At 36.3% G+C, this 25,703-nt stretch overlaps 1 protein-coding gene across 1 annotated transcript in view; it reads left to right on the forward strand.

Annotated features, from left to right (window-relative positions):
• Positions 1-21,093: 21,093 nt before the first annotated feature.
• The window catches only part of ext1a (exostosin glycosyltransferase 1a), a 64,895-nt gene continuing 60,285 nt past the window's right edge, over positions 21,094-25,703 (forward strand). Inside the window, exon 1 of the mRNA XM_067412403.1 lies at positions 21,094-22,612. Coding sequence (XP_067268504.1) covers positions 21,699-22,612 — 914 coding nt within the window. The 5' untranslated portion in view covers positions 21,094-21,698. The remainder of the gene's footprint in view (positions 22,613-25,703) is intronic.

Raw genomic sequence — 25,703 nt, forward strand, 5'->3', positions numbered from 1 at the left:
TCAACTCCGTCAGTATTTGTCAACTCTATCAGTATTTGTCAACACCATCAATATTTGTCAACTCCATCAGTTTTTGTCAACTCCATCAGTTTTTGTCAAATCCATCAGTTTTTGTCAACACTGTCAGTATGTGTCAACACTGTCAGTTTTTGTCAACTCCATCAGTATGTGTCAACACTGTCAGTTTTTGTCAACTCCGTCAGTTTTTGTCAACACTGTCAGTATGTGTCAACACTGTCAGTTTTTGTCAACTCTATCAGTATTTGTCAACACCGTCAATATTTGTCAACTCCATCAGTTTTTGTCAACTCCGTCAGTATTTGTCAACTCCGTCAGTTTTTGTCAACTCCGTCAGTATTTGTCAACTCCGTCAGTTTTTGTCAACTCTATCAGTATTTGTCAACTCCGTCAGTTTTTGTCAACTCTATCAGTATTTGTCAACTCCGTCAGTTTTTGTCAACTCCGTCAGTATTTGTCAACTCTATCAGTATTTGTCAACTCCGTCAGTTTTTGTCAACTCTATCAGTATTTGTCAACTCCGTCAGTTTTTGTCAACTCCGTCAGTATTTGTCAACTCCGTCAGTTTTTGTCAACTCCGTCAGTATTTGTCAACTCCGTCAGTATTTGTCAACTCTATCAGTATTTGTCAACACCATCAATATTTGTCAACTCCGTCAGTTTTTGTCAACTCCGTCAGTATTTGTCAACTCCGTCAGTTTTTGTCAACTCCGTCAGTTTTTGTCAACTCCGTCAGTTTTTGTCAACACTGTCAGTTTTTGTCAACTCCGTCAGTTTTTGTCAACACTGTCAGTATGTGTCAACACTGTCAGTTTTTGTCAACTCTATCAGTATTTGTCAATTCTGTCAGTATTTGTCAACTCCATCATTATGTGTCAACTCCGTCAGTATTTGTCAACTCCGTCAGTTTTTGTCAACTCCGTCAGTTTTTGTCAACTCCGTCAGTATTTGTCAACTCTATCAGTATTTGTCAACTCCATCATTATGTGTCAACTCCATCAGTTTTTGTCAACACTGTCAGTATTTGTCAACTCCGTCAGTATTTGTCAACTCCGTCATTATGTGTCAACTCTGTCAGTATTTGTCAACTCCGTCAGTATTTGTCAACTCTGTCAGTATTTGTCAATTCTGTCAGTATTCGTCAACTCCATCATTATGTGTCAACTCCGTCAGTATTTGTCAACTCCGTCAGTTTTTGTCAACTCTGTCAGTATTTGTCAATTCTGTCAGTATTTGTCAATTCTGTCAGTATTCGTCAACTCCATCATTATGTGTCAACTCCGTCAGTATTTGTCAACTCCGTCAGTTTTTGTCAACTCTGTCAGTATTTGTCAATTCTGTCAGTATTCGTCAACTCCATCATTATGTGTCAACTCTGTCAGTATTTGTCAACTTCTTCATTATATATGTGTCAACTCCATCAGTATGTGTCAGTATTTGTCAACACCGTCAATATTTGTCAACTCCATCAGTTTTTGTCAACTCCGTCAGTATTTGTCAACTCCGTCAGTTTTTGTCAACTCCGTCAGTATTTGTCAACTCCGTCAGTATTTGTCAACTCCGTCAGTATTTGTCAACTCCGTCAGTTTTTGTCAACTCCGTCAGTTTTTGTCAACTCTATCAGTATTTGTCAATTCTGTCAGTATTTGTCAACTCCGTCAGTTTTTGTCAACTCCGTCAGTATTTGTCAACACCGTCAATATTTGTCAACTCCATCAGTTTTTGTCAACTCCGTCAGTATTTGTCAACTCCGTCAGTTTTTGTCAACTCCGTCAGTATTTGTCAACTCCGTCAGTTTTTGTCAACTCTATCAGTATTTGTCAACTCCGTCAGTTTTTGTCAACTCCGTCAGTATTTGTCAACTCTGTCAGTTTTTGTCAACTCCGTCAGTTTTTGTCAACTCTATCAGTGTTTGTCAACTCCGTCAGTTTTTGTCAACTCCGTCAGTATTTGTCAACTCCGTCAGTTTTTGTCAACTCCGTCAGTATTTGTCAACTCCGTCAGTATTTGTCAACTCTATCAGTATTTGTCAACACCATCAATATTTGTCAACTCCGTCAGTTTTTGTCAACTCCGTCAGTATTTGTCAACTCCGTCAGTTTTTGTCAACTCCGTCAGTTTTTGTCAACTCCGTCAGTTTTTGTCAACACTGTCAGTTTTTGTCAACTCCGTCAGTTTTTGTCAACACTGTCAGTATGTGTCAACACTGTCAGTTTTTGTCAACTCTATCAGTATTTGTCAATTCTGTCAGTATTTGTCAACTCCATCATTATGTGTCAACTCCGTCAGTATTTGTCAACTCTGTCAGTTTTTGTCAACTCCGTCAGTATTTGTCAACTCCGTCAGTATTTGTCAACTCTATCAGTATTTGTCAACACCATCAATATTTGTCAACTCCATCAGTTTTTGTCAAATCCATCAGTTTTTGTCAAATCCGTCAGTTTTTGTCAACTCCATTATTATGTGTCAACTCCGTCAGTATTTGTCAACTCCGTCAGTTTTTGTCAACTCCGTCAGTATTTGTCAACTCTATCAGTATTTGTCAATTCTGTCAGTATTTGTCAACTCCATCATTATGTGTCAACTCCATCAGTTTTTGTCAACACTGTCAGTATTTGTCAACTCCGTCAGTTTTTGTCAACTCTGTCAGTATTTGTCAATTCTGTCAGTATTCGTCAACTCCATCATTATGTGTCAACTCTGTCAGTATTTGTCAACTTCTTCATTATATATGTGTCAACTCCATCAGTATGTGTCAGTATTTGTCAACACCATCAATATTTGTCAACTCCGTCAGTTTTTGTCAACTCAGTCAGTATTTGTCAACTCTATCAGTATTTGTCAATTCTGTCAGTATTTGTCAACTCCATCATTATGTGTCAACTCCATCATTATGTGTCAACTCCGTCAGTATTTGTCAACTCCGTCAGTTTTTGTCAACTCTGTCAGTATTTGTCAATTCTGTCAGTATTCGTCAACTCCATCATTATGTGTCAACTCTGTCAGTATTTGTCAACTTCTTCATTATATATGTGTCAACTCCATCAGTATGTGTCAGTATTTGTCAACACCGTCAATATTTGTCAACTCCATCAGTTTTTGTCAACTCCGTCAGTATTTGTCAACTCCGTCAGTTTTTGTCAACTCCGTCAGTATTTGTCAACTCTATCAGTATTTGTCAATTCTGTCAGTATTTGTCAACTCCATCATTATGTGTCAATTCTGTCAGTATTTGTCAACTCCATCATTATGTGTCAACTCTGTCAGTATTTGTCAACTCCGTCAGTTTTTGTCAACTCCGTCAGTATTTGTCAACTCTATCAGTATTTGTCAACACCGTCAATATTTGTCAACTCCATCAGTTTTTGTCAACTCCGTCAGTATTTGTCAACTCCGTCAGTTTTTGTCAGCTCCGTCAGTATTTGTCAACTCCGTCAGTTTTTGTCAACTCCGTCATTATTTGTCAACTCCGTCAGTTTTTGTCAACACCGTCAATATTTGTCAACTCCATCAGTTTTTGTCAACTCCGTCAGTATTTGTCAACTCTATCAGTATTTGTCAACACCATCAATATTTGTCAACTCCGTCAGTTTTTGTCAACTCCGTCAGTATTTGTCAACTCCGTCAGTTTTTGTCAGCTCCGTCAGTATTTGTCAACTCCGTCAGTTTTTGTCAACTCCGTCAGTTTTTGTCAACTCCGTCAGTTTTTGTCAACTCCGTCAGTTTTTGTCAACTCCGTCAGTTTTTGTCAACACCGTCAATATTTGTCAACTCCATCAGTTTTTGTCAACTCCGTCAGTATTTGTCAACTCTATCAGTATTTGTCAACACCATCAATATTTGTCAACTCCATCAGTTTTTGTCAACTCCGTCAGTATTTGTCAACTCCGTCAGTTTTTGTCAGCTCCGTCAGTATTTGTCAACTCCGTCAGTTTTTGTCAACTCCGTCAGTTTTTGTCAACTCCGTCAGTTTTTGTCAACACCGTCAATATTTGTCAACTCCGTCAGTATTTGTCAACTCCGTCAGTATTTGTCAACTCTATCAGTATTTGTCAACACCATCAATATTTGTCAACTCCGTCAGTTTTTGTCAACTCCGTCAGTATTTGTCAACTCCGTCAGTTTTTGTCAACTCCGTCAGTTTTTGTCAACTCCGTCAGTTTTTGTCAACACTGTCAGTTTTTGTCAACTCCGTCAGTTTTTGTCAACACTGTCAGTATGTGTCAACACTGTCAGTTTTTGTCAACTCTATCAGTATTTGTCAATTCTGTCAGTATTTGTCAACTCCATCATTATGTGTCAACTCCGTCAGTATTTGTCAACTCCGTCAGTTTTTGTCAACTCCGTCAGTTTTTGTCAACTCCGTCAGTATTTGTCAACTCTATCAGTATTTGTCAACTCCATCATTATGTGTCAACTCCATCAGTTTTTGTCAACACTGTCAGTATTTGTCAACTCCGTCAGTTTTTGTCAACTGTCAGTATTTGTCAATTCTGTCAGTATTCGTCAACTCCATCATTATGTGTCAACTCTGTCAGTATTTGTCAACTTCTTCTTTATATATGTGTCAACTCCATCAGTATGTGTCAGTATTTGTCAACTCTATCAGTATTTGTCAATTCTGTCAGTATTTGTCAACTCCATCATTATGTGTCAACTCCATCAGTTTTTGTCAACACTGTCAGTATTTGTCAACCCTGTCAGTATTTGTCAACTTCTTCATTATATATGTGTCAACTCCATCAGTATGTGTCAGTATTTGTCAACACCGTCAATATTTGTCAACTCCATCAGTTTTTGTCAACTCCGTCAGTATTTGTCAACTCCGTCAGTTTTTGTCAACTCCGTCAGTATTTGTCAACTCCATTATTATGTGTCAACTCCGTCAGTATTTGTCAACTCCGTCAGTTTTTGTCAACTCCGTCAGTATTTGTCAACTCTATCAGTATTTGTCAATTCTGTCAGTATTTGTCAACTCCATCATTATGTGTCAACTCCATCAGTTTTTGTCAACACTGTCAGTATTTGTCAACTCCGTCAGTTTTTGTCAACTCTGTCAGTATTTGTCAATTCTGTCAGTATTCGTCAACTCCATCATTATGTGTCAACTCTGTCAGTATTTGTCAACTTCTTCATTATATATGTGTCAACTCCATCAGTATGTGTCAGTATTTGTCAACACCATCAATATTTGTCAACTCCGTCAGTTTTTGTCAACTCAGTCAGTATTTGTCAACTCTATCAGTATTTGTCAATTCTGTCAGTATTTGTCAACTCCATCATTATGTGTCAACTCCATCATTATGTGTCAACTCCGTCAGTATTTGTCAACTCCGTCAGTTTTTGTCAACTCTGTCAGTATTTGTCAATTCTGTCAGTATTCGTCAACTCCATCATTATGTGTCAACTCTGTCAGTATTTGTCAACTTCTTCATTATATATGTGTCAACTCCATCAGTATGTGTCAGTATTTGTCAACACCGTCAATATTTGTCAACTCCATCAGTTTTTGTCAACTCCGTCAGTATTTGTCAACTCCGTCAGTTTTTGTCAACTCCGTCAGTATTTGTCAACTCTATCAGTATTTGTCAATTCTGTCAGTATTTGTCAACTCCATCATTATGTGTCAATTCTGTCAGTATTTGTCAACTCCATCATTATGTGTCAACTCTGTCAGTATTTGTCAACTCCGTCAGTTTTTGTCAACTCCGTCAGTATTTGTCAACTCTATCAGTATTTGTCAACACCGTCAATATTTGTCAACTCCATCAGTTTTTGTCAACTCCGTCAGTATTTGTCAACTCCGTCAGTTTTTGTCAGCTCCGTCAGTATTTGTCAACTCCGTCAGTTTTTGTCAACTCCGTCAGTTTTTGTCAACTCCGTCAGTTTTTGTCAACACCGTCAATATTTGTCAACTCCATCAGTTTTTGTCAACTCCATCAGTTTTTGTCAACACTGTCAGTATGTGTCAACACTGTCAGTTTTTGTCAACTCCGTCAGTTTTTGTCAACACTGTCAGTATGTGTCAACACTGTCAGTATGTGTCAACACTGTCAGTTTTTGTCAACTCCGTCAGTTTTTGTCAACACTGTCAGTATGTGTCAACACTGTCAGTTTTTGTCAACTCCGTCAGTTTTTGTCAACACTGTCAGTATGTGTCAACACTGTCAGTTTTTGTCAACTCTATCAGTATTTGTCAACTCCGTCAGTTTTTGTCAACTCCGTCAGTATTTGTCAACTCCGTCAGTTTTTGTCAACACTGTCAGTATGTGTCAACACTGTCAGTTTTTGTCAACTCCGTCAGTTTTTGTCAACACTGTCAGTATGTGTCAACACTGTCAGTTTTTGTCAACTCTATCAGTATTTGTCAACTCCGTCAGTTTTTGTCAACTCCGTCAGTATTTGTCAACTCCGTCAGTTTTTGTCAACTCCGTCAGTATTTGTCAACTCCGTCAGTATTTGTCAACTCTATCAGTATTTGTCAACACCATCAATATTTGTCAACTCCGTCAGTATTTGTCAACTCCGTCAGTTTTTGTCAACTCCGTCAGTTTTTGTCAACACTGTCAGTTTTTGTCAACTCCGTCAGTTTTTGTCAACACTGTCAGTTTTTGTCAACTCTATCAGTATTTGTCAATTCTGTCAGTATTTGTCAACTCCATCATTATGTGTCAACTCCGTCAGTTTTTGTCAACTCTGTCAGTTTTTGTCAACTCCGTCAGTATTTGTCAACTCCATCATTATATATGTGTCAACTCCGTCAGTATGTGTCAGTATTTGTCAAAACCGTCAATATTTGTCAACTCCGTCAGTTTTTGTCAACTCCGTCAGTATTTGTCAACTCCGTCAGTATTTGTCAACTCCATCAGTTTTTGTCAACTCCGTCAGTATTTGTCAATTCTGTCAGTATTCGTCAACTCCATCATTATGTGTTAACTCTGTCAGTATTTGTCAGCTTCGACAGTATTTGTCAACTCCGTCATTATATATGTGTCAATTCCATCAGTATGTGTCAGTATTTGTCAACTCCATCATTATGTGTCAATTCTGTCAGTATTTGTCAGCTCCGTCACTATTTGTCAACTCCATCAGTATTTAACACCATAAGGTGAAGGTTTTTGTTGATTTTGAAAGAAATGTCTTATTCTTTTTTCAGTTCATTGTGTTAAAATATTAAAGCATCAACTGAAATACATGATATCATGTCTGATTTACCTAATCACATTGGTTATATATGTTTAATATTAAAAAGGAGGGTAGAGAATTAAGGAATTTAGGAATTTGACTATTCATAATAACCCAAGAAAGAAAAATGTTCACTTAGCTCCTATACTGATCACCATTATTAAATAATTTAAGACTTTACACTGTTGTTGGATGGATCAAATTGAAATATTATGCTTTTTAATGCGTCTGGCGGAGTATCATTAGTCTATTCTCATCATCAACATATAAACATGACCCTCAAACTATATTTCACCTGATCGATGTGCAGTCAAGAATAATTGATTTCACTCCTTGCCTGTATTTTGCCGCAGGCTTTGATTGGTTTCTATTAAGAAGGAGTTGACTCAGTTACCAAAGGCTAGTCATTAAAGGCCTGAGACTCTTTCATAGTGGCAAGTTGATTTAAACTGCGAGAGGTGATTAAGGGGCGTTTGCCGCACAGACCTGAAGCTATTCTCTGCCATTGATCTATTGCGCCTTTGATACAGAGACTAAATGAATTTAGATCTCGCTGAGGCATGATGGAAACATTTTTAGATTTCACCATGGAAGGCACTGTGTCACATTAGAAATGCAATGCTTTATTGAAATAATACTGTAAATGTGACATGGCATAGTCGTAAACGTAAATTTACATGCCTTGAGACAGTGTATGTGAGCTTAGAAACATGCTTTAAGAAATGAGTGTTTTTGGGACACAGCTGAGTCGGACCAAGATGGCCACAGTGTGAAGTGGCCTGCCCAAAAGGGCCTTTGGCGTGTCTCAGCATTAACAAAACCCTCAGCTCTGCATGTACGATCCACTTGCCCTTCTCTAATGTCTGTTTGGCATGGTAATGAGAAAAGGTGATGGCATTGCATAGCATATCAGACACAGTTTGTATTCATTGGGAGCAGCTCTGAGAAATGGGACTAATCAAAATGTGCAAATTAAACCTCCCAGTGAATTGATTCCTTTTATCCAATTGATATTCCACACATGCTCAGGTTCAATTGAAAAATGTGCGAGCCACCTAGGGTTCACAATCTCATATTTAAAAAGGTGGAAGATATCACCGTGACATGCGGCCTGCCTTTCCAGCACTTACATGTAAAATCTCTGTTGAACATTTTTCAAACGGCCTGAATCTGTTTGTGAACTGATCCATGATTCTGAATCATCTGAATCAGAAACACATTTTGACTTTTATGAATAATAAATGAAGGCCTCTTACTTTTTAATTATCTGTTTTTTTTTATTATTATTATTATTATTATTAGTGTGTGTGTGTGTGTGTGTGTGTGTGTGTGTGTGTGTGTGTGTGTGTGTGTGTGTGTGTGTGTGTGTGTGTGTGTGTGTTTAAGCAAATTATTTAAATGGTGGCTGTAACAAAAACAAAAACAAACAAATAATATATAAAAATTTTATTTATGAGATCTATTAAAAATAAATTAAATTAGGTTAAGAAAAAAAATATAATGCATTTATTATTTAGTTCATATATTTAACAATCTTCTTTTTTTATCAAAGAGGTTTTAATCCAATCATTTAAACTTTTTATGTCATAATTTCAACTTTTTAAGTCATAATTTCGAATCTCTTTTTAATCTCAGAATTTTGATTTATCTCATACTTTTAAAGACTTTTCATCTTTGAGTTTATAAGTCAATATTTTGACTTTTTATCCTATGATTATGACTTTTAAACCATGATTTTGATTTTTTAATCTCAGAATTTTGACTTTTTATTCCATAATTATGACTTAGTATGTCATAATTTCGACTTTTTCAGTCAATATTTTGACTTTTTAATCCAATCATTTTCACTTTTTATCTCATAATTACAACTTTTAAGTCTTGGTTTTAAATTTTTGCCATAATTTCGGCATTTTGACTTATCTCATAACTGACTTTTAAAGTCACAATTTCGACTTTTCATCTCTTATTTATGACTTAGTATGTCATAATTTCTACTTTTTGACTTTTTAAATCACAATTTTGATTTTTAATCTTGGTATTTCGACTTTTTATCTCATAAGTGACTTTTAAAGTCATAATTTTGACTTTTTACTCTCACAATTTTGAATTTTCACCTCAGTTATTATGATGTAATTATGACTTATCAGAGATTTTTTTTTTTTTTTTTTGTGGTGTAAATGTGCTTCCATAGATTCTTGCTTCCATGATTCAGTGATCTGATACACCACATTAAATATCATCAAAGCAACATTTAATGTTTGAATAAAACTGACATGATTTATAACCTGAAACGTCACATTATCAAAACTGACAATAAACATGCAAGGTTTTTGCTAAGAATCACATTTCTCCACAAATGGCCATTGCAAGACATTTGATGGAGTTCTTGTGGAATTGTGGATTATAATTTGTTTTCTTTGCCCGTACTGTGTTGCCAGGAATGAATATTAGGATATCTGTAAATATCTGACCGTATTTCAGAGAGCATGTGATAAATGTGGATTGCAGCTCAGATCATTTGGTCACAGGAGAATTTGAGGAGACCTCTGATGAGGAGAAATATAAGATGTAGGAAACTTAAGCAAAAGTCCATTTGCTCCATGAGAAACACTGAGAGATTAAAGAGAGCTCATTAAACCTTGTAAACATCATGCATCAACATGATGTATTTCCATGTGTAAAGATGCAGCCGCACGCCTCGCAGATGCAGATAAATGTGTGAATCTCAGCAAGCTCAAAATGAAGCTCAAAGCGTAAGAAACCCGACCAAAATGCAGAAAGGAGGTTCTGAGCATTTATAGGTGAGTGTCAGATGAAAAGACCTCAACACTCTGATCTGAAATCCGCCTTGATCAAACGTCGGTCTTTTATTATGTGAACACATTGAAACTGGCAGATGTATTTGCATATAAATGGTCTCCATGGCCTGCCATCAGACCACAGGCCTGAAAACAGTTCTTTTCTATTTTTAGGGATGGAACATTTAAAAAAAAATGTGTTTGATTGTTACGCACTGAACCCTTTATCACTGGAATCCACAATGGAATTAAGAGCGATCTGTTGTGACGTCACAATCATGTTGCATTGTGGTCTACGCATGCTTGATATTAAGTCGACTCGCTCCCTCAGTCAAAATTGAGGGGTTGAGCTTTTGTCCAGAAGCACTTCCCTCGCCCACTTGACGAAGTTGAACACACTTCAAAAACGCGGCGGGGATTGTGGAGTTAAACGCAGCCCTACTGATTATGCCCTTGTTTGTTGCTATGGTTACTCATTGTTTTGTGCACCTGTTTCTTGTTCAGTTTGTTTTCACCTGTGTATTTAAGCCCTCGCTTTAGTTCTCCTCACTGTTTTGTGTTGTCTTTGCTTTAATGAAGCTGTTATGTTGATTCCTGCATTCTGGATTGCCTTCTTAAGACCCGTTCACACCAAGAACGATAACTATAAAGATAACTATAACGATAACTATATCTGTGTCCACACCAACAAACGATAACGGTCTGTTTTGCATGTAATCAATCTAATCTATCAGTGAATTTAGCTAACGAAGTCAATATAGTGGAATAGAAACAATGCTTAGTCTTCTTCACTGCAACTTCAAAGGAAGTTAGACAATGTTGTCGAAACTAACGTTGGATATCTGAGGTCATTTTATTTTACACTGTTTGCTAGCCTGGCTTAATGATCTCATCGTTAAAACTTCTCACCATTTATTCCGAGGGTATGACCGATTGTTTTCCATATATCCATTTTCTTTAAAATATCCTTGAAAAGGGGGTTTGACTTGTCAAAAAGTGATGCCTTTTTCTGGACCTCAGATTAACTTCTCTGCAAAGTCGTCCGCCATTTTAAATGCGCGAACACTTCAATTAGAATGGATTCTGATTGGCTGTCTGTGTTTCATTGTTCAACAGATGGAAAAAATCATTCTGAAAGTGATTCCAACTATGGGTCAGATTTACTAACAGCTTGCGCCGACACAAGCCCTCTTTTGGCGTTAAAAAACTACTACTGGGATGTACTAAAGACACGCAGTGCAAAATTAGCGCTGGTCTGAGTTGTTTTTGCGGCTGACCTTATTGCATATGCATTTGTAGGCGTTTCCCTTTCAGATGCAAAATTTATGGGAGGAGAGTATTTAAATGAATCACACAACGTGATTTACTAATCTTTGCGCTCGTCAATTTACTTGCAAAAGCATGTCTTAACTAATTTTGCGACATGGCTGCATGGCACAGAGAGCATGTGGCAGAAGGGAGAAAATATTTTCCACTCATATTAATTTCGTTGGAATGCCAGAGGAAGACGTTATCTGAACATATCATTTGCCAAGCCATGTTAGCCTATATATATACAGGCCAACATGGCTTGGCAAATGATATTAGGTCATTATGTAAATGATTTGACTGCGTCTGTGTTCTTTAATTTGCGCGTCAGCAATAGATCACGCACAAAACTTACCACTCCCATCGGCGCATTTGTGGAATTGCGCTCTCACGCTAATTTGCACCATTTAGTAAATCTGGCCCTTTATCTATACCATTATCTTTATAGCTGTTGTGTGGACACTTTACAACGCTTTTTAGAACTATATCTTTATAGTTATCTTTATAGTTTTTGTTATCGGTGTGAACAGGCCTTTGTTTTTGTAAATAAACGGGTACTTTTACACGGCAACAATGTAATAAACATGGAAAGGCTTTTCGTGTACAGACGACAACATTGTCAAAACGATCCCCATTTACACAGATCCTCGAAAACGGGTAAAAATGCTGTATTCTACTGCCAAGCCAGTAGATGGCGATGTCACTTTGTAAAGAAACACTACACACCTGTAGATTTAACATATAATATGAGTGCGCATTTTTGTAGTTTACATGGAAATGATAACGGTATTGTTTTCAAAAGTTTGCTTTTTCAGGCCCACAAAATTTTACATGATTTTACATCATTTTGAACCTTTATTTACTGTTCATTGAACCTTTAGCCAAAATCTAAACAAAAACAAATGTGTATAACTAACAATATACAAAAGTTATTCTTACATTCTTACTTTATAATAATCAAGATTTCATAGCAAAAAGACACAAGCTGTTTGTACAATTATACAAAAAGGCTATTAAAGCTTACTAAAAAGTCTAAACTATCAATCAGGCGATGGATAGTAGATTGTGTGAGACGGGTTTTTCAGAGCCCTAGAAATGCCTTTATAGAGCTAATGTTTATAGGCAACAATTGAAAAGGGTTTCTCCCATGCTTCAAAGCTGACAGTTTTTACCACGTCTAACAGACAATAAATTCAGATCCTATCAGATGGAGTCGTACGTGTATCAGCCTGTTCATTCTGCGACCTCAGTACAGAGAGATTAGACGAAGCCTTTAGGAATCCAGCACTGTTGATATGATGCTATTCTCCCAACACTGTCATATAAGATGGTATTAACATGCCTTTGACAGTCAGATTATTTCTGCATCAATTAAACCTCCGTACTGACGGATGGCTTCGCAAATGAATCTGCCACAGATTTTATCTACAGAAAGATCTACACCATACCAGATCTCCGAGGATTATAACACAAAGGCACGTTGTCTTTACATCTGTCCATATGCTTATGTAGTCGTTCATATCTAGGCCGGACTGTTCACACAGCGCAGTATATATCGTTGCAGGTGGTTGCTTGTTAATTGTATCTCGTTTCAGTGTTTTGATGTGCTCATGGCAGCATGTAATGCACTTTCGCAATGGGTTGAACATTGGGTTGAAAACGAAATGTAAACATCCCTAGTTCAACAACCGCTGAATATGAACGTCAACTCAAGCGAAGTGTTTTGGCAGATTTTCACATCAGATTTGTCTTTATCAAGCAGTTGGAACATCAATGCAAACTCTTCATCACTCCATAAATATCAGTAACTGTTTCACGCTTTCACAAGCCCATTTTCTTCAATGTTGATGTATTTCCTTTTTGTCCTGTCACCAAACTGAGTGAGCTGACTATGTAAACAGCATTTTAAAGCATTAAATGCAATCCCAGAATGAATTGCATGCAGTGAGTTCAATCAAGTTCAAATCAAATATTTTACATAACAAATATGCATACTGTTACTGTCATAACTTGTTTTCATGAGACATTTATTTAAGCATATATTAAATAATTAAGACATTACTAACAGGTAAAGTAAATATAATGAATATATAAACTAATATAGTGCATATATTCCCCTCTAGAGTTCATTTCTCTAGAGAACTAACATGCTGTGGACACTAAATGACTGACCTGAGGTAAATGTAATGCTACGTGAGTGTAATGTGTAATGCTATATTATTCTCAAGCTGTTTTATTGATGTCTTTCCATGGTTGAAACGCTGGTTTGTGAGATTACATGTAAACATATCTATGCATAAATCATCTGTTCTTCTTCTTCTGTGCTTTTCACTGTTGTGGCGGTTAGCAAACAACATTGCATTACCGCATGCGCCCCCTTCTGGATTGGAGTATGGATCGACTGTGACTGACTGTATTCGTCATCTGACTGCATGCACCGAACTGTGACGTCCGTACCTGTGATGGTTCGGGACAAAAACATGTACTACACCCCTAATAGATGAAAAAATTAAGCATAAAAAACTTCATTGGAGATTCGTGGGAGAATAAAAGATGTAGGTTGCATCAACTTTTATTATATATTCCAGTAGCCTGTTTCACTCCTTGTCTGAACAATCAGGTGTAGTACATGATGTAATGTTTACTCATGTTGAATCATAGCAACCATCCCATGAATCTGACATTTATTTTTGTTCTGGCTCATTTGTTGTATTATTAATAACATTTTCTTTCACTGCAAGTCAAAGAATATTTGATGAAGTAGTTGTCAGCTGTGCTCCTCCAGCGATATTATCAGACCTTAAGCAACTTGTCAACCGATGAGCTGTTTGTTTCATTGCTCCTGCGGTTTCTCCATATATCTGCTGGAGATCAGAGCGCTGCATGTTTCGGCTTGATAATTGATCCAGGAAAGTATAAATTAAAGTAAAGCTGACATGAAACTTTTATGGTTCACATTAATACTCAATTTACCATAAACTCTATGCCAATTGACTGTTCTCAGTTAGCAAATGGAAATTAACTCAATGAACTGCTTAATATTCCCAGAGGGGAAACTGTGTGAAAGCGTTTCAACTTGAGCAAGATTTTCTTGTGTTTGTGTTTGTATAGATAGCAGAGATATCATTTAGCTGCTTCTAGGCTTGTCATCATCACATAATCAGACTATTTAAAATGTGGAGCTAAAATTAGTTACATGAAGACAGTTTTGACTATCTGAATAAAGTCTTATTTCTAATTATTTCTAATTTTTCTAGAATTGTCTCATTATGGGCCGTTCCACTCACGGTTCCTCTAGATAATTATGGGTTCAAGCGCTGAATCCCTATCGTAATCGTTAGGATTTTCAAAGATCAGCATTCTGCTCTAAAAGTGTCTCAGATTTGATTGTCGCCCTGGTGAAATTTTCTGGGTATTTGGGATTTTTTGAAAAACCAAAGTTCTAGGTTTTTTTGTCCAATCGGAACCAAACCAGTGCAAAAACATTCTCTGGAGTCTGATTGACAATAATTATCAAAAAAAAAAGTAAAATTTTGATTCACGTCCATGACGGGAGTCCAAACTGTTTGAAGTGGGCATGGCCACTTTTACTAAAACAGAATGAGATAATTTCACCAAAATTGGTACATGTATGTACAGCCTCAGTCTGTGTTTGTGTGAAACAGGATGCAGCGACTGGCCACTTGGTGGCGCTTAAAATGAAAAAAACAAACAATGAAAACAGCTACAGCTACGCAACACTCAGTGTGATTGACTTGAAAACTGGCATGCGGTGCCTTTGTCCAAGGTGCTATATTTTTCCATAGTTTTTCTATTTAAACACAAACTAGATGGACTCATTTGACCGTTGCGTCCTGCATCTCGCGTCTCACTCATTAATCAATGTTATAAAAAAACTGCACTTTAATACTTTCAGTTTTTTAAAAATGCGTCTCTAGACCTTGCGTTTGCTTTGTTACACTGACCTGCATTTTTATCTGAAAAAGATAAAGATTTTTATCAGCAGAAACGCATTGGTAGGGGCACGTTTATCTTAAATATATATATATATATATATATATATATATATATATATATATATATATATATATATATATATATGGATTGACATTATCGAGTTCACAAGTCTGGTGTTATTATAATTTCATTAAACATGTCATATCAGTAGACTTAATGAGTTATTTCACCCAAAAATGAAAATTCTGTCATTAATTACTCTCCCTCATGTCGTTCCATTTGTTCATCTTCAGAACACAAACTAAGATCTTTTCATTGAAATCTGAGAGCTTTCTGTCCCTCCATTGACAGTCTGAGTCACATGGATTACTTTAATGATGTCTTTACTACCTTTCTGATGCTTGAAAGTGGTAGTTATGTGCCTCTGGAGGGACAGATTTCATCAAAAAGATCTTCATTTGTGTTCCGAAGATGAATGAAAGTGTTACGGATTTTGGAAAGACATCAGGGTATGGAAGCTTGTTTCTGCTACTGAATAAAAAAATTATAAAAAAGGTCTTTGTGACTTTGTATCTAGCACTTCTGACTTTTTTCTCAGAATTATGAGACAAAGTCAGAATTGTGAGATATAAAGTCAGATTTGTGAGATATAAAGTCAGATTTGTAAGATATAAAGTCGGAATTGCGAGATATAAAGTCGAAATTGCGAGTTATAAAATCCAAATTGCAAGATATAAAGTCGGAATTGCGAGTTATAAAGTTGGAATTGCGAGATATAAAGTCAGAATTGCGTGTTATAAAATTGGAATTGCGAGATATAACGTCGGAATTGCATGATATAAAGTTGGAAATGCAAGTTATAAAGTCAGATGTGCGAGATATAAAGTTGAAATTGCAAATTATAAAGTCAGAATTGCGAGTTATAAAGTCGGAATTGCAAGTAATAAAGTTGAAATTGTGAGTAATAAAGTCAGAATTGCGAGTTATATATTCAGAATTGCGAGATACAAAGTCGGAATTGCGAGTTATAAAGTTGGAATTGTGAGTAATAAAGTCAGAATTGTGAGTTATAAAATCGGAATTGCGAGATATAAAGTCGGAATTGGGAGTTATAAAGTCGGAATTGCATGATATAAAGTCAGAATTGCATGATATAAAGTTGGAAATGCAAGTTATAAAGTCAGACGTGCGAGACATAAAGTTGAAATTGCAAATTATAAAGTCAGAATTGCGAGTTATAAAGTCGGAATTGCAAGTAATAAAGTTGGAATTGTGAGTAATAAAGTCGGAATTGCGAGTTATATATTCAGAATTGCGAGATACAAAGTCGGAATTGCGAGTTATAAAGTTGGAATTGCGAGTAATAAAGTCAGAATTGTGAGTTATAAAATCGGAATTGCCAGATATAAAGTCGGAATTGGGAGTTATAAAGTCGGAATTGCATGATATAAAGTCAGAATTGCGAGTTATAAAGTCGGAATTGCATGATATAAAGTCAGAATTGCAAGTTATAAAGTCGGAATTGCGAGTTATAAAGTCGTAATTGTGAAATATAAAGTTGGAATTGTGAGTTATAAAATCGGAATTGCGAGATATAAAGTCGGAATTGCATGATATAAAGTTGGAAATGCAAGTTATAAAGTCAGACGTGCGAGATATAAAGTTGAAATTGCAAATTATAAAGTCAGAATTGCGAGTTATAAAGTCGGAATTGCAAGTAATAAAGTTGGAATTGTGATTAATAAAGTCGGAATTGCGAGTTATATATTCAGAATTGCGAGATGCAAAGTCGGAATTGCGAGTTATAAAGTTGGAATTGCGAGTAATAAAGTCAGAATTGGGAGTTATAAAGTCGGAATTGGGAGTTATAAAATCGGAATTGGGAGATATAAAGTCGGAATTGGGAGTTATATATTCAGAATTGCGAGATGCAAAGTCGGAATTGCGAGTTATAAAGTTGGAATTGCGAGTAATAAAGTCAGAATTGTGAGTTATAAAGTCGGAATTGGGAGTTATAAAGTCGGAATTGCATGATATAAAGTCAGAATTGCAAGTTATAAAGTTGGAAATGCAAGTTATAAAGTCAGACGTGCGAGACATAAAGTTGAAATTGCAAATTATAAAGTCAGAATTGCGAGTTATAAAGTCGGAATTGCAAGTAATAAAGTTGGACTTGTGAGTAATAAAGTCGGAATTGCGAGTTATATATTCAGAATTGCGAGATACAAAGTCGGAATTGCGAGTTATAAAGTTGGAATTGCGAGTAATAAAGTCAGAATTGTGAGTTATAAAATCGGAATTGCGAGATATAAAGTCGGAATTGGGAGTTATAAAGTCGGAATTGCATGATATAAAGTCAGAATTGCGAGTTATAAAGTCGGAATTGCATGATATAAAGTCAGAATTGCAAGTTATAAAGTCGGAATTGCGAGTTATAAAGTCGTAATTGTGAGATATAAAGTTGGAATTGTGAGTTATAAAATCGGAATTACGAGATATAAAGTCGGAATTGCATGATATAAAGTTGGAAATGCAAGTTATAAAGTCAGACGTGCGAGATATAAAGTTGAAATTGCAAATTATAAAGTCAGAATTGCGAGTTATAAAGTCGGAATTGCAAGTAATAAAGTTGGAATTGGGAGTTATAAAGTCGGAATTGGGAGTTATAAAATCGGAATTGGGAGATATAAAGTCGGAATTGCGAGTTATATATTCAGAATTGCGAGATGCAAAGTCAGAATTGCGAGTTATAAAGTTGGAATTGCGAGTAATAAAGTCAGAATTGTGAGTTATAAAGTCGGAATTGGGAGTTATAAAGTCGGAATTGCATGATATAAAGTCAGAATTGCAAGTTATAAAGTTGGAAATGCAAGTTATAAAGTCAGATGTGCGAGACATAAAGTTGAAATTGCAAATTATAAAGTCAGAATTGCGAGTTATAAAGTCGGAATTGCAAGTAATAAAGTTGGAATTGTGAGTAATAAAGTCGGAATTGCGAGTTATATATTCAGAATTGCGAGATACAAAGTCGGAATTGCGAGTTATAAAGTTGGAATTGCGAGTAATAAAGTCAGAATTGTGAGTTATAAAATCGGAATTGCGAGATATAAAGTCGGAATTGGGAGTTATAAAGTCGGAATTGCATGATATAAAGTCAGAATTGCGAGTTATAAAGTCGTAATTGCGAGTTATAAAGTCGTAATTGTGAGATATAAAGTTGGAATTGTGAGTTATAAAATCGGAATTGCGAGATATAAAGTCGGAATTGCATGATATAAAGTTGGAAATGCAAGTTATAAAGTCAGACGTGCGAGATATAAAGTTGAAATTACAAATTATAAAGTCAGAATTGCGAGTTATAAAGTCGGAATTGCAAGTAATAAAGTCAGAATTGTGAGTTATAAAGTCGGAATTGGGAGTTATAAAGTCGGAATTGCATGATATAAAGTCAGAATTGCAAGTTATCAAGTCGGAATTGTGAGTTATAAAATCGGAATTGTGAGATATAAAGTCGGAATTGGGAGTTATATATTCAGAATTGCGAGATGCAAAGTCGGAATTGCAAGTTATAAAGTTGGAATTGCGAGTAATAAAGTCAGAATTGTGAGTTATAAAGTCGGAATTGGGAGTTATAAAATCGAAATTGGGAGATATAAAGTCGGAATTGCGAGTTATATATTCAGAATTGCGAGATGCAAAGTCGGAATTGCGAGTTATAAAGTCGGAATTGCGAGTAATAAAGTCAGAATTGTGAGTTATAAAGTCGGAATTGGGAGTTATAAAGTCGGAATTGCATGATATAAAGTCAGAATTGCAAGTTATAAAGTCGGAATTGTGAGTTATAAAATCGGAATTGCGAGATATAAAGTCGGAATTGGGAGTTATAAAGTCGGAATTGCATGATATAAAGTCAGAATTGCAAGTTATAAAGTCGGAATTGTGAGTTATAAAATCGGAATTGTGAGATATAAAGTTGGAATTGCAAGTTATAAAATCGGAATTGCGAGATATAAAGTCGGATTTGTGAGTTATAAAGTCAGAATTGTGAGTTATAAGGTCGGAATTGCCAGTTATAAAGTCAGAATTGCGAGTTATAAGGTCGGAATTGCAAGTTATAAAATCGGAATTGCGAGATATAAAGTTGGAATTGCAAGTTATAAAATCGGAATTGCGAGACATAAAGTCGGATTTGTGAGTTATAAAGTTGGAATTGCAAGATATAAAGTCGGAATTGCGAGTTATAAGGTCGGAATTGCCAGTTATAAAGTCAGAATTGCAAGTTATAAGGTCGGAATTGCAAGTTATAAAATCGGAATTGCGAGATATAAAGTTGGAATTGTGAGATATAAAGTTGGAATTGCAAGTTATAAAATCGGAATTGCGAGATATAAAGTTGGAATTGTGAGATATAAAGTTGGAATTGCAAGTTATAAAATCGGAATTGCGAGATATAAAGTTGGAATTGCGAGTTATAAAGTTGGAATTGCAAGATATAAAGTCGGAATTGCGAGTTATAAAATTGGAATTGTGAGATATAAAGTCGGAATTCTGAGATATAAAGTGGGAATTGTATGATATAAAGTCAGAATTGCAAGTTATAAAGTCAGACTTGCGAGATATAAAGTTAAAATTGCGAATTATAAAGTTAGAATTGTGTGATAAAAAGTTGTAATTACCTTTTTTTTTATTCAGTGGCAGAAACAAGCTTCTAGATATGAGGAAGGCCTAATTATTGGCAGAATTTTTTTTTTTTTGGGGGGGGGGGGGGGGGGGTGAACTAACCCTTTAAACACATTTTACCACAATAAAAAATCAGCACACAAAATTAAAGAAAACAAAGATTCCACCTGTGGCCATCAAACACATTCACATGCAGCTGAAAAAAGACGGCGTGTAAATAAAAATGTGACTTGCAATATTAGCTCCAAAGGAAAGAATGAGAGGATGGAAGGAATGCTAGACAGAAAGGAGAGGAGGCAAGACCTCCGCTTTGATCACTGGCCCGTAGCAGCTCCCGAATACGGACACGGCTCCACAACTTCCGAGGAATGTGGTTTCGAATACCTCCTTTGCTCCTGTCCTCTCCTCTCAGACCCTCACAGCTGGACAAATAACTAACAGAAAACCATTGCATTCAATTATAAAGCATCGTTTCTCACAAATAAGTAAATAATACAGAGTGCTCTAACTTATTTAAAATGACATCATTGTGCTGTTGAAACGGACTGTCATCCTTGTTTGCCAAATACACTCTGTGATTTATTATATTGCAAGGGACTGAATGCAGCTTTTAAAAGAACTATAATAACTCATAATTCTCCCATGCAATAAAAGAGTGTCTTTAAAGGAATACTGCACCCAAAAATGAATGTTGTCATAATTAATGTTATAAAGTTGTCAGCTATGTTCATATCAAACTGTGCCAAATATAAATGTTTTTGGCAACATTTTGTTGTTATATCAAGTTTGTGATATAATATAGAACTTTGTGGCATTTTCTCGTGCTTTCTTTTTGACCTGAATTTTCGACATTTCAGAATGTTTTTATTTGTTTTCTATGTTATGAATAAGTCTTAATTTTATAAGATCAAGCCATATTTTAAGTGTACACTGACATTTGATGAGCAGAAAGTGTCTAAATTGAATTCATGTTGGACAGTTGTATCATCTCGAACTCTGACACACTTCTTTTTGTGAAACGGTTTGAAAATATGTGCTGCTGTTGCTTTAAAAGACGTCGACTGTGGTCGTGAAGGGGTTACAGAAGCGTCCGTCCGCCCGGAAATGACGCGAACCAATCACCACGTATGGAGGCGCGTGACGTCAGCAGCCGTCGTGAGGGGATTGGAATGCTACAATGTAACAATCGCAACTGGACGCTTCAGATTAAAGCGCTGGAATGTAACATTGTATCATCGGCGTCGCGAAAGCGTTCTGAATGTAACAGTGAACAGAAGCGCGTGTCTGTGATGTTCTCGCGACCCATTTCAAAGCAACATCTGCGCGACTGAAAAGGATGATTTATCATGTGAGAATACATGGATTTGTGGGGATTTATCCGCTCGGGAAGTTTTTGACAGGGTCCTTCTGACCCACACACATCACGTGGGAAATTCCTCAGATTTCTGGATTTCAAGAGCACTTCTCCGAAAGTACTTTCTGATGCTTCCCATTGCTCCAGAGCAGCTCCGATGGTCCTCAGGCAGTAGTTTAGATGCTGTCTAATGCGATCCAGGCACCGGAGAGGAGAGAGAGCTAGATCCACAGAAAGGGGTTTAGTTTAAGTCGCCCACATGCTCTGGATTTGGGATTGGAATCATAAGGTGGAAGTCGAGAGCATCAAATCCCTGCAGGTCTGTGGAAGATGCTGTCCAGCAGGAGTTGAGACCTTCGGATTCATCAGCGAGCCGCTCCATCTGGATCTAAGGACACATGCAGGCCAAAAAACGCTATTTAATTCTGTCCTCTGCGGGTGTGTGTCTCATTCTCCTCTTTTACCTGCAGGGACCAGCGTCCAGAAGGAGTCCGAACCGAGGCGATGACCCCCATCCACACTGGCCCCCCTTCTCCGACCCTCTACGAGCTTTTATTCCCTGGGATCAGACCCAAACCGAGGACTACAATGTCCGCACTTCTCCGAGACACAAAAGAGATGACAACTCCGGAGCTTACAAGTGCAGAATGGACTCGTGCTTCGACTTCTCCTTGTGCAAGAAGAACGGCTTCAAAGTCTACGTCTACCCTCAGCAGAAAGGTGAGAAGATCTCAGAAAGCTACCAAAACATCTTGTCCTCCATCGAGGGCTCCAGGTTCTACACTTCGGACCCGGGACAGGCTTGCGTCTTCGTTCTGAACCTCGACACCCTGGACCGAGACCAGCTGTCGCCTCAGTACGTCCACAACCTCAAAAGCAAGATCCAGAACCTCAACCTGTGGAATAACGGCCGCAACCACCTGATCTTTAACCTGTACTCGGGCACGTGGCCGGATTACACAGAGGATCTGGGGTTTGATATCGGTCAAGCCATGTTGGCCAAAGCCAGCATCAGCACCGAGAACTTCAGACCCCGATTTGACATCTCCATCCCCTTGTTCTCCAAAGATCATCCTCGGACCGGAGGAGAGAGGGGGTTTTTGAAATACAACACCATCCCTCCATTTAGGAAATATATGCTGGTTTTTAAAGGCAAGCGCTATCTGACTGGGATTGGGTCGGACACCAGGAATGCGCTTTATCACATCCATAATGCTGAAGATGTGGTTCTCCTCACCACCTGCAAACATGGCAAAGACTGGCAGAAACATAAAGATGCTCGCTGCGACAAGGACAACGCCGAATATGACCGGTAAGAACCCACGGATTTACTCTCACTAAGATGTGTTCGTGTCATTGCACTAGATGACAAAATATCAAAGCAAAGTGTCATTTATGTTTGCATTTTTTTTTTTTTTTAAAGCAAAACTTTTCTGTTCTTTTTAGATTTGTAGCGATGAAACGATAGATTTACAGTGAGATCCCATTAACTAACATCAACAATGAGCAATACATTTGTTATAGTGCTTAAAAATAAAATAAAAATACTCTGGTACGTTAACTAAAATTACCAGATACAACTTTGAATTTTATAATGTATCAATAAATGTTGAGATTAACATGAACTAATATTAATAAATGCTTTAGAAGAGTTTAGTTCATGTTAACTAATGATAACCTTATTGTAAAGTGTTACTTATATATATATATATATATATATATATATATATATATATATATATATATATATATATGTACAACCAAGATTTATTCAGACACCTTGAACTTTTCATTAATTAATGCATTTTATTCACTATAGTTTAAAAAAAAAAAAAAGGTAATAAAATATGATCAAATAAAAAATAATCTCAATTATGTCAGATAACACTTAAGCAAAACATGGTCAGAATAATTTTTGGTTCCAATTTTTTATCAATTTTATCAGTAGTCACTGTATGAATAATTTTTAGGTATAATATGTCACAGTTTACTTTATTTTGCTATCCTCACTTACAGAAATGAATTATAGTGATCTGAACTCACTAGTAAAAATATATCAAAAATGTCTGAATAATTTATATATATATGTATGGGTCAAAGACATTTAGATGTCTGCATCAATAGAAATATACAAAAGTGATTTTATATACACAGAAAGCACATTAAATGCAAGTAAAACGTCCATTTTTAAGGTTAATAATATTAAATTATGAAATAATGCTCCATTGTCATTAAGTGTAACACTTATATTTATATAAAAAATGAAACATGCATACTCTGACCTGTACATATTAAAATATATAAAGGAATAAGTAAGCATAGTAAATTTTATTGCATTTGTAAATTAATAAAAAAAAATATTGCTGACAAATGGGTGAAACTTAGGATAGTGGCAAAGTTTAAAAATGAAAAATTACAAGTAATTAGTCTTTAATATGGCATAAATATATTTTTGTTGTAAATATCCCTGACAAGATTGTTACACTGAATGACATTTTAGTGTGTGTCTTCTGTAAATCATGGTAAAAGTATGATATTAAATTTTTGCTCAGAAAAACAAACAAATTAATCAAGACTCATTCTGATGTACTGAAAAACAACAACAACAGTTCAAAGTTGTGTTACACTTACTGTTCTGATGCTTGAAAACCCTTTGACCCATATACATGTGTTATTATCTATGCGTTAGACAGCAAAATATTAAAGAAATTGCAAACAAATGATGCTAAATCTAGAACTAACTTCACTTTTCTGATGTGTTTACAATGACTTTAAAGCAACTGGTGTCGAAAAGTAATCTGTAGTTGATGTATGAAGTCGGTGTTTTTGTGAAATGCTCAGTTTGGAGAGTGTCATGTGCTTTTTCTTTCAAATAAATATTGCTTTTATATTTGATCTAATTCAGTGACATTCAGAGCTTTTTGCGGGCCACTGTATGAGTGAATATATTATGCATTAACTATCTGTATATACATTAAGGATCGACAAATAATCAATACTTGGTGTGTGATTTGTTATTATAAAGTGTTACCAAAAAACATATTTGCTGTCATTCTGGTGGGAAAGACACTGAAATTTGTGAAATGCTCATCTGTATGAGATACTAGTTTTGTTTCATTCATGTTGAGCTTGTTTCAAATGATGATGAAAAACGTTTTCTAATGCAGTGATTTTTTTTTTTTTTTCAAACCCTAAGCTGATGCTTATCATTATAACATATCATTTCCAATTGAAGTGCACATGAAAAAGCTGCTCTGGCTTTAATGCATTACAGTCCGTAGGAAGAAAAAGCTTTCAGTGTGCATGACATAACCCTGAAAATCTCTACCACACGCAAGCAGGATATATTCCTCAGTGCCTACACTGTTGTTCAAAAGTCTCTTCTGCTCACCAAGGCTGCGTTTATTTGATCAAAAATGCAGTAAAAATTGTGAAATATTTTTGCAATTTAAAACAGCTGTTTTCTATGTGAATATATAGTAAAGTGTAATTTATTCCTGTAATCAAAGCTGAATTTTCAGCATCATTGCTCCAGTCTTCAGTGTCACATGATCCTTCAGAAATCATTCTGATATGATGATTTGCTTCTCAGGAAACATTTCTGATTAAAAAAATCTTACCGACTCCAAACATTTGAACTGTACTACTGTATATTTGTTGCATTTATCATTCTGAATTAAGATTGCAACAAACATTGTTATTCAATCTTCATCCTCACTTGTTATCATTTTCCTTTAACCCGAGAGGCAGGTGTTAAGAAGTCAAACTCTTCACTTTGCCTTTAACGCTGTTGAACAAACAGCGATCTCCGTCTGTGTGGTGGGTGCCTCGGGCCCCGGTCTCCTGCTGTGATTTTTGTCCTGGTGGCTGCGGCGCCCGGTGAGACGGGGACGGGCGGCTCTGAAGGATTAGTGGGAACAATGTCCCTGGTGCCAGTGGGGGGAAAGCAGCCCTCTCTCTGTTTAAACAGCCGTTACCCAGACCCCACTTCTTCACCCGAGAGTGCCTGTGTCCCGGTTGACCCCTCGTCTCTGGCCGCGTGACCTCAGTGTCAACCGCCCACCGACAGGCTGTTCTGAAGAGATACTCGCATAGTTAACAACACCATAACCCTTCCGAAACACAGCTGTGGTCTTAGTGCTATGTGCATTTATAGCATACTATTAGCATACATTGTTCCTGCATTCATATTTGTATTCAGCAAAATAGTAGTTGACTAATGCTGATATATACATGATTGTTGATGTCACATGAGATCACAATTTCCGAAATCAAATGAACATTTATTTTTTGCAATATTTAATCAAAATTGTTTATTATCTGTTGATTTTAGAATTAATGTACCTAAACTTTTAATCAATCAGCCAAGCTGCCATGATTATCAGCATCTCAAAAAGCTAATT

Source organism: Chanodichthys erythropterus, chromosome 2 (genome assembly GCF_024489055.1).
Source record: "Chanodichthys erythropterus isolate Z2021 chromosome 2, ASM2448905v1, whole genome shotgun sequence".
Lineage (NCBI taxonomy): Eukaryota > Metazoa > Chordata > Actinopteri > Cypriniformes > Xenocyprididae > Chanodichthys > Chanodichthys erythropterus.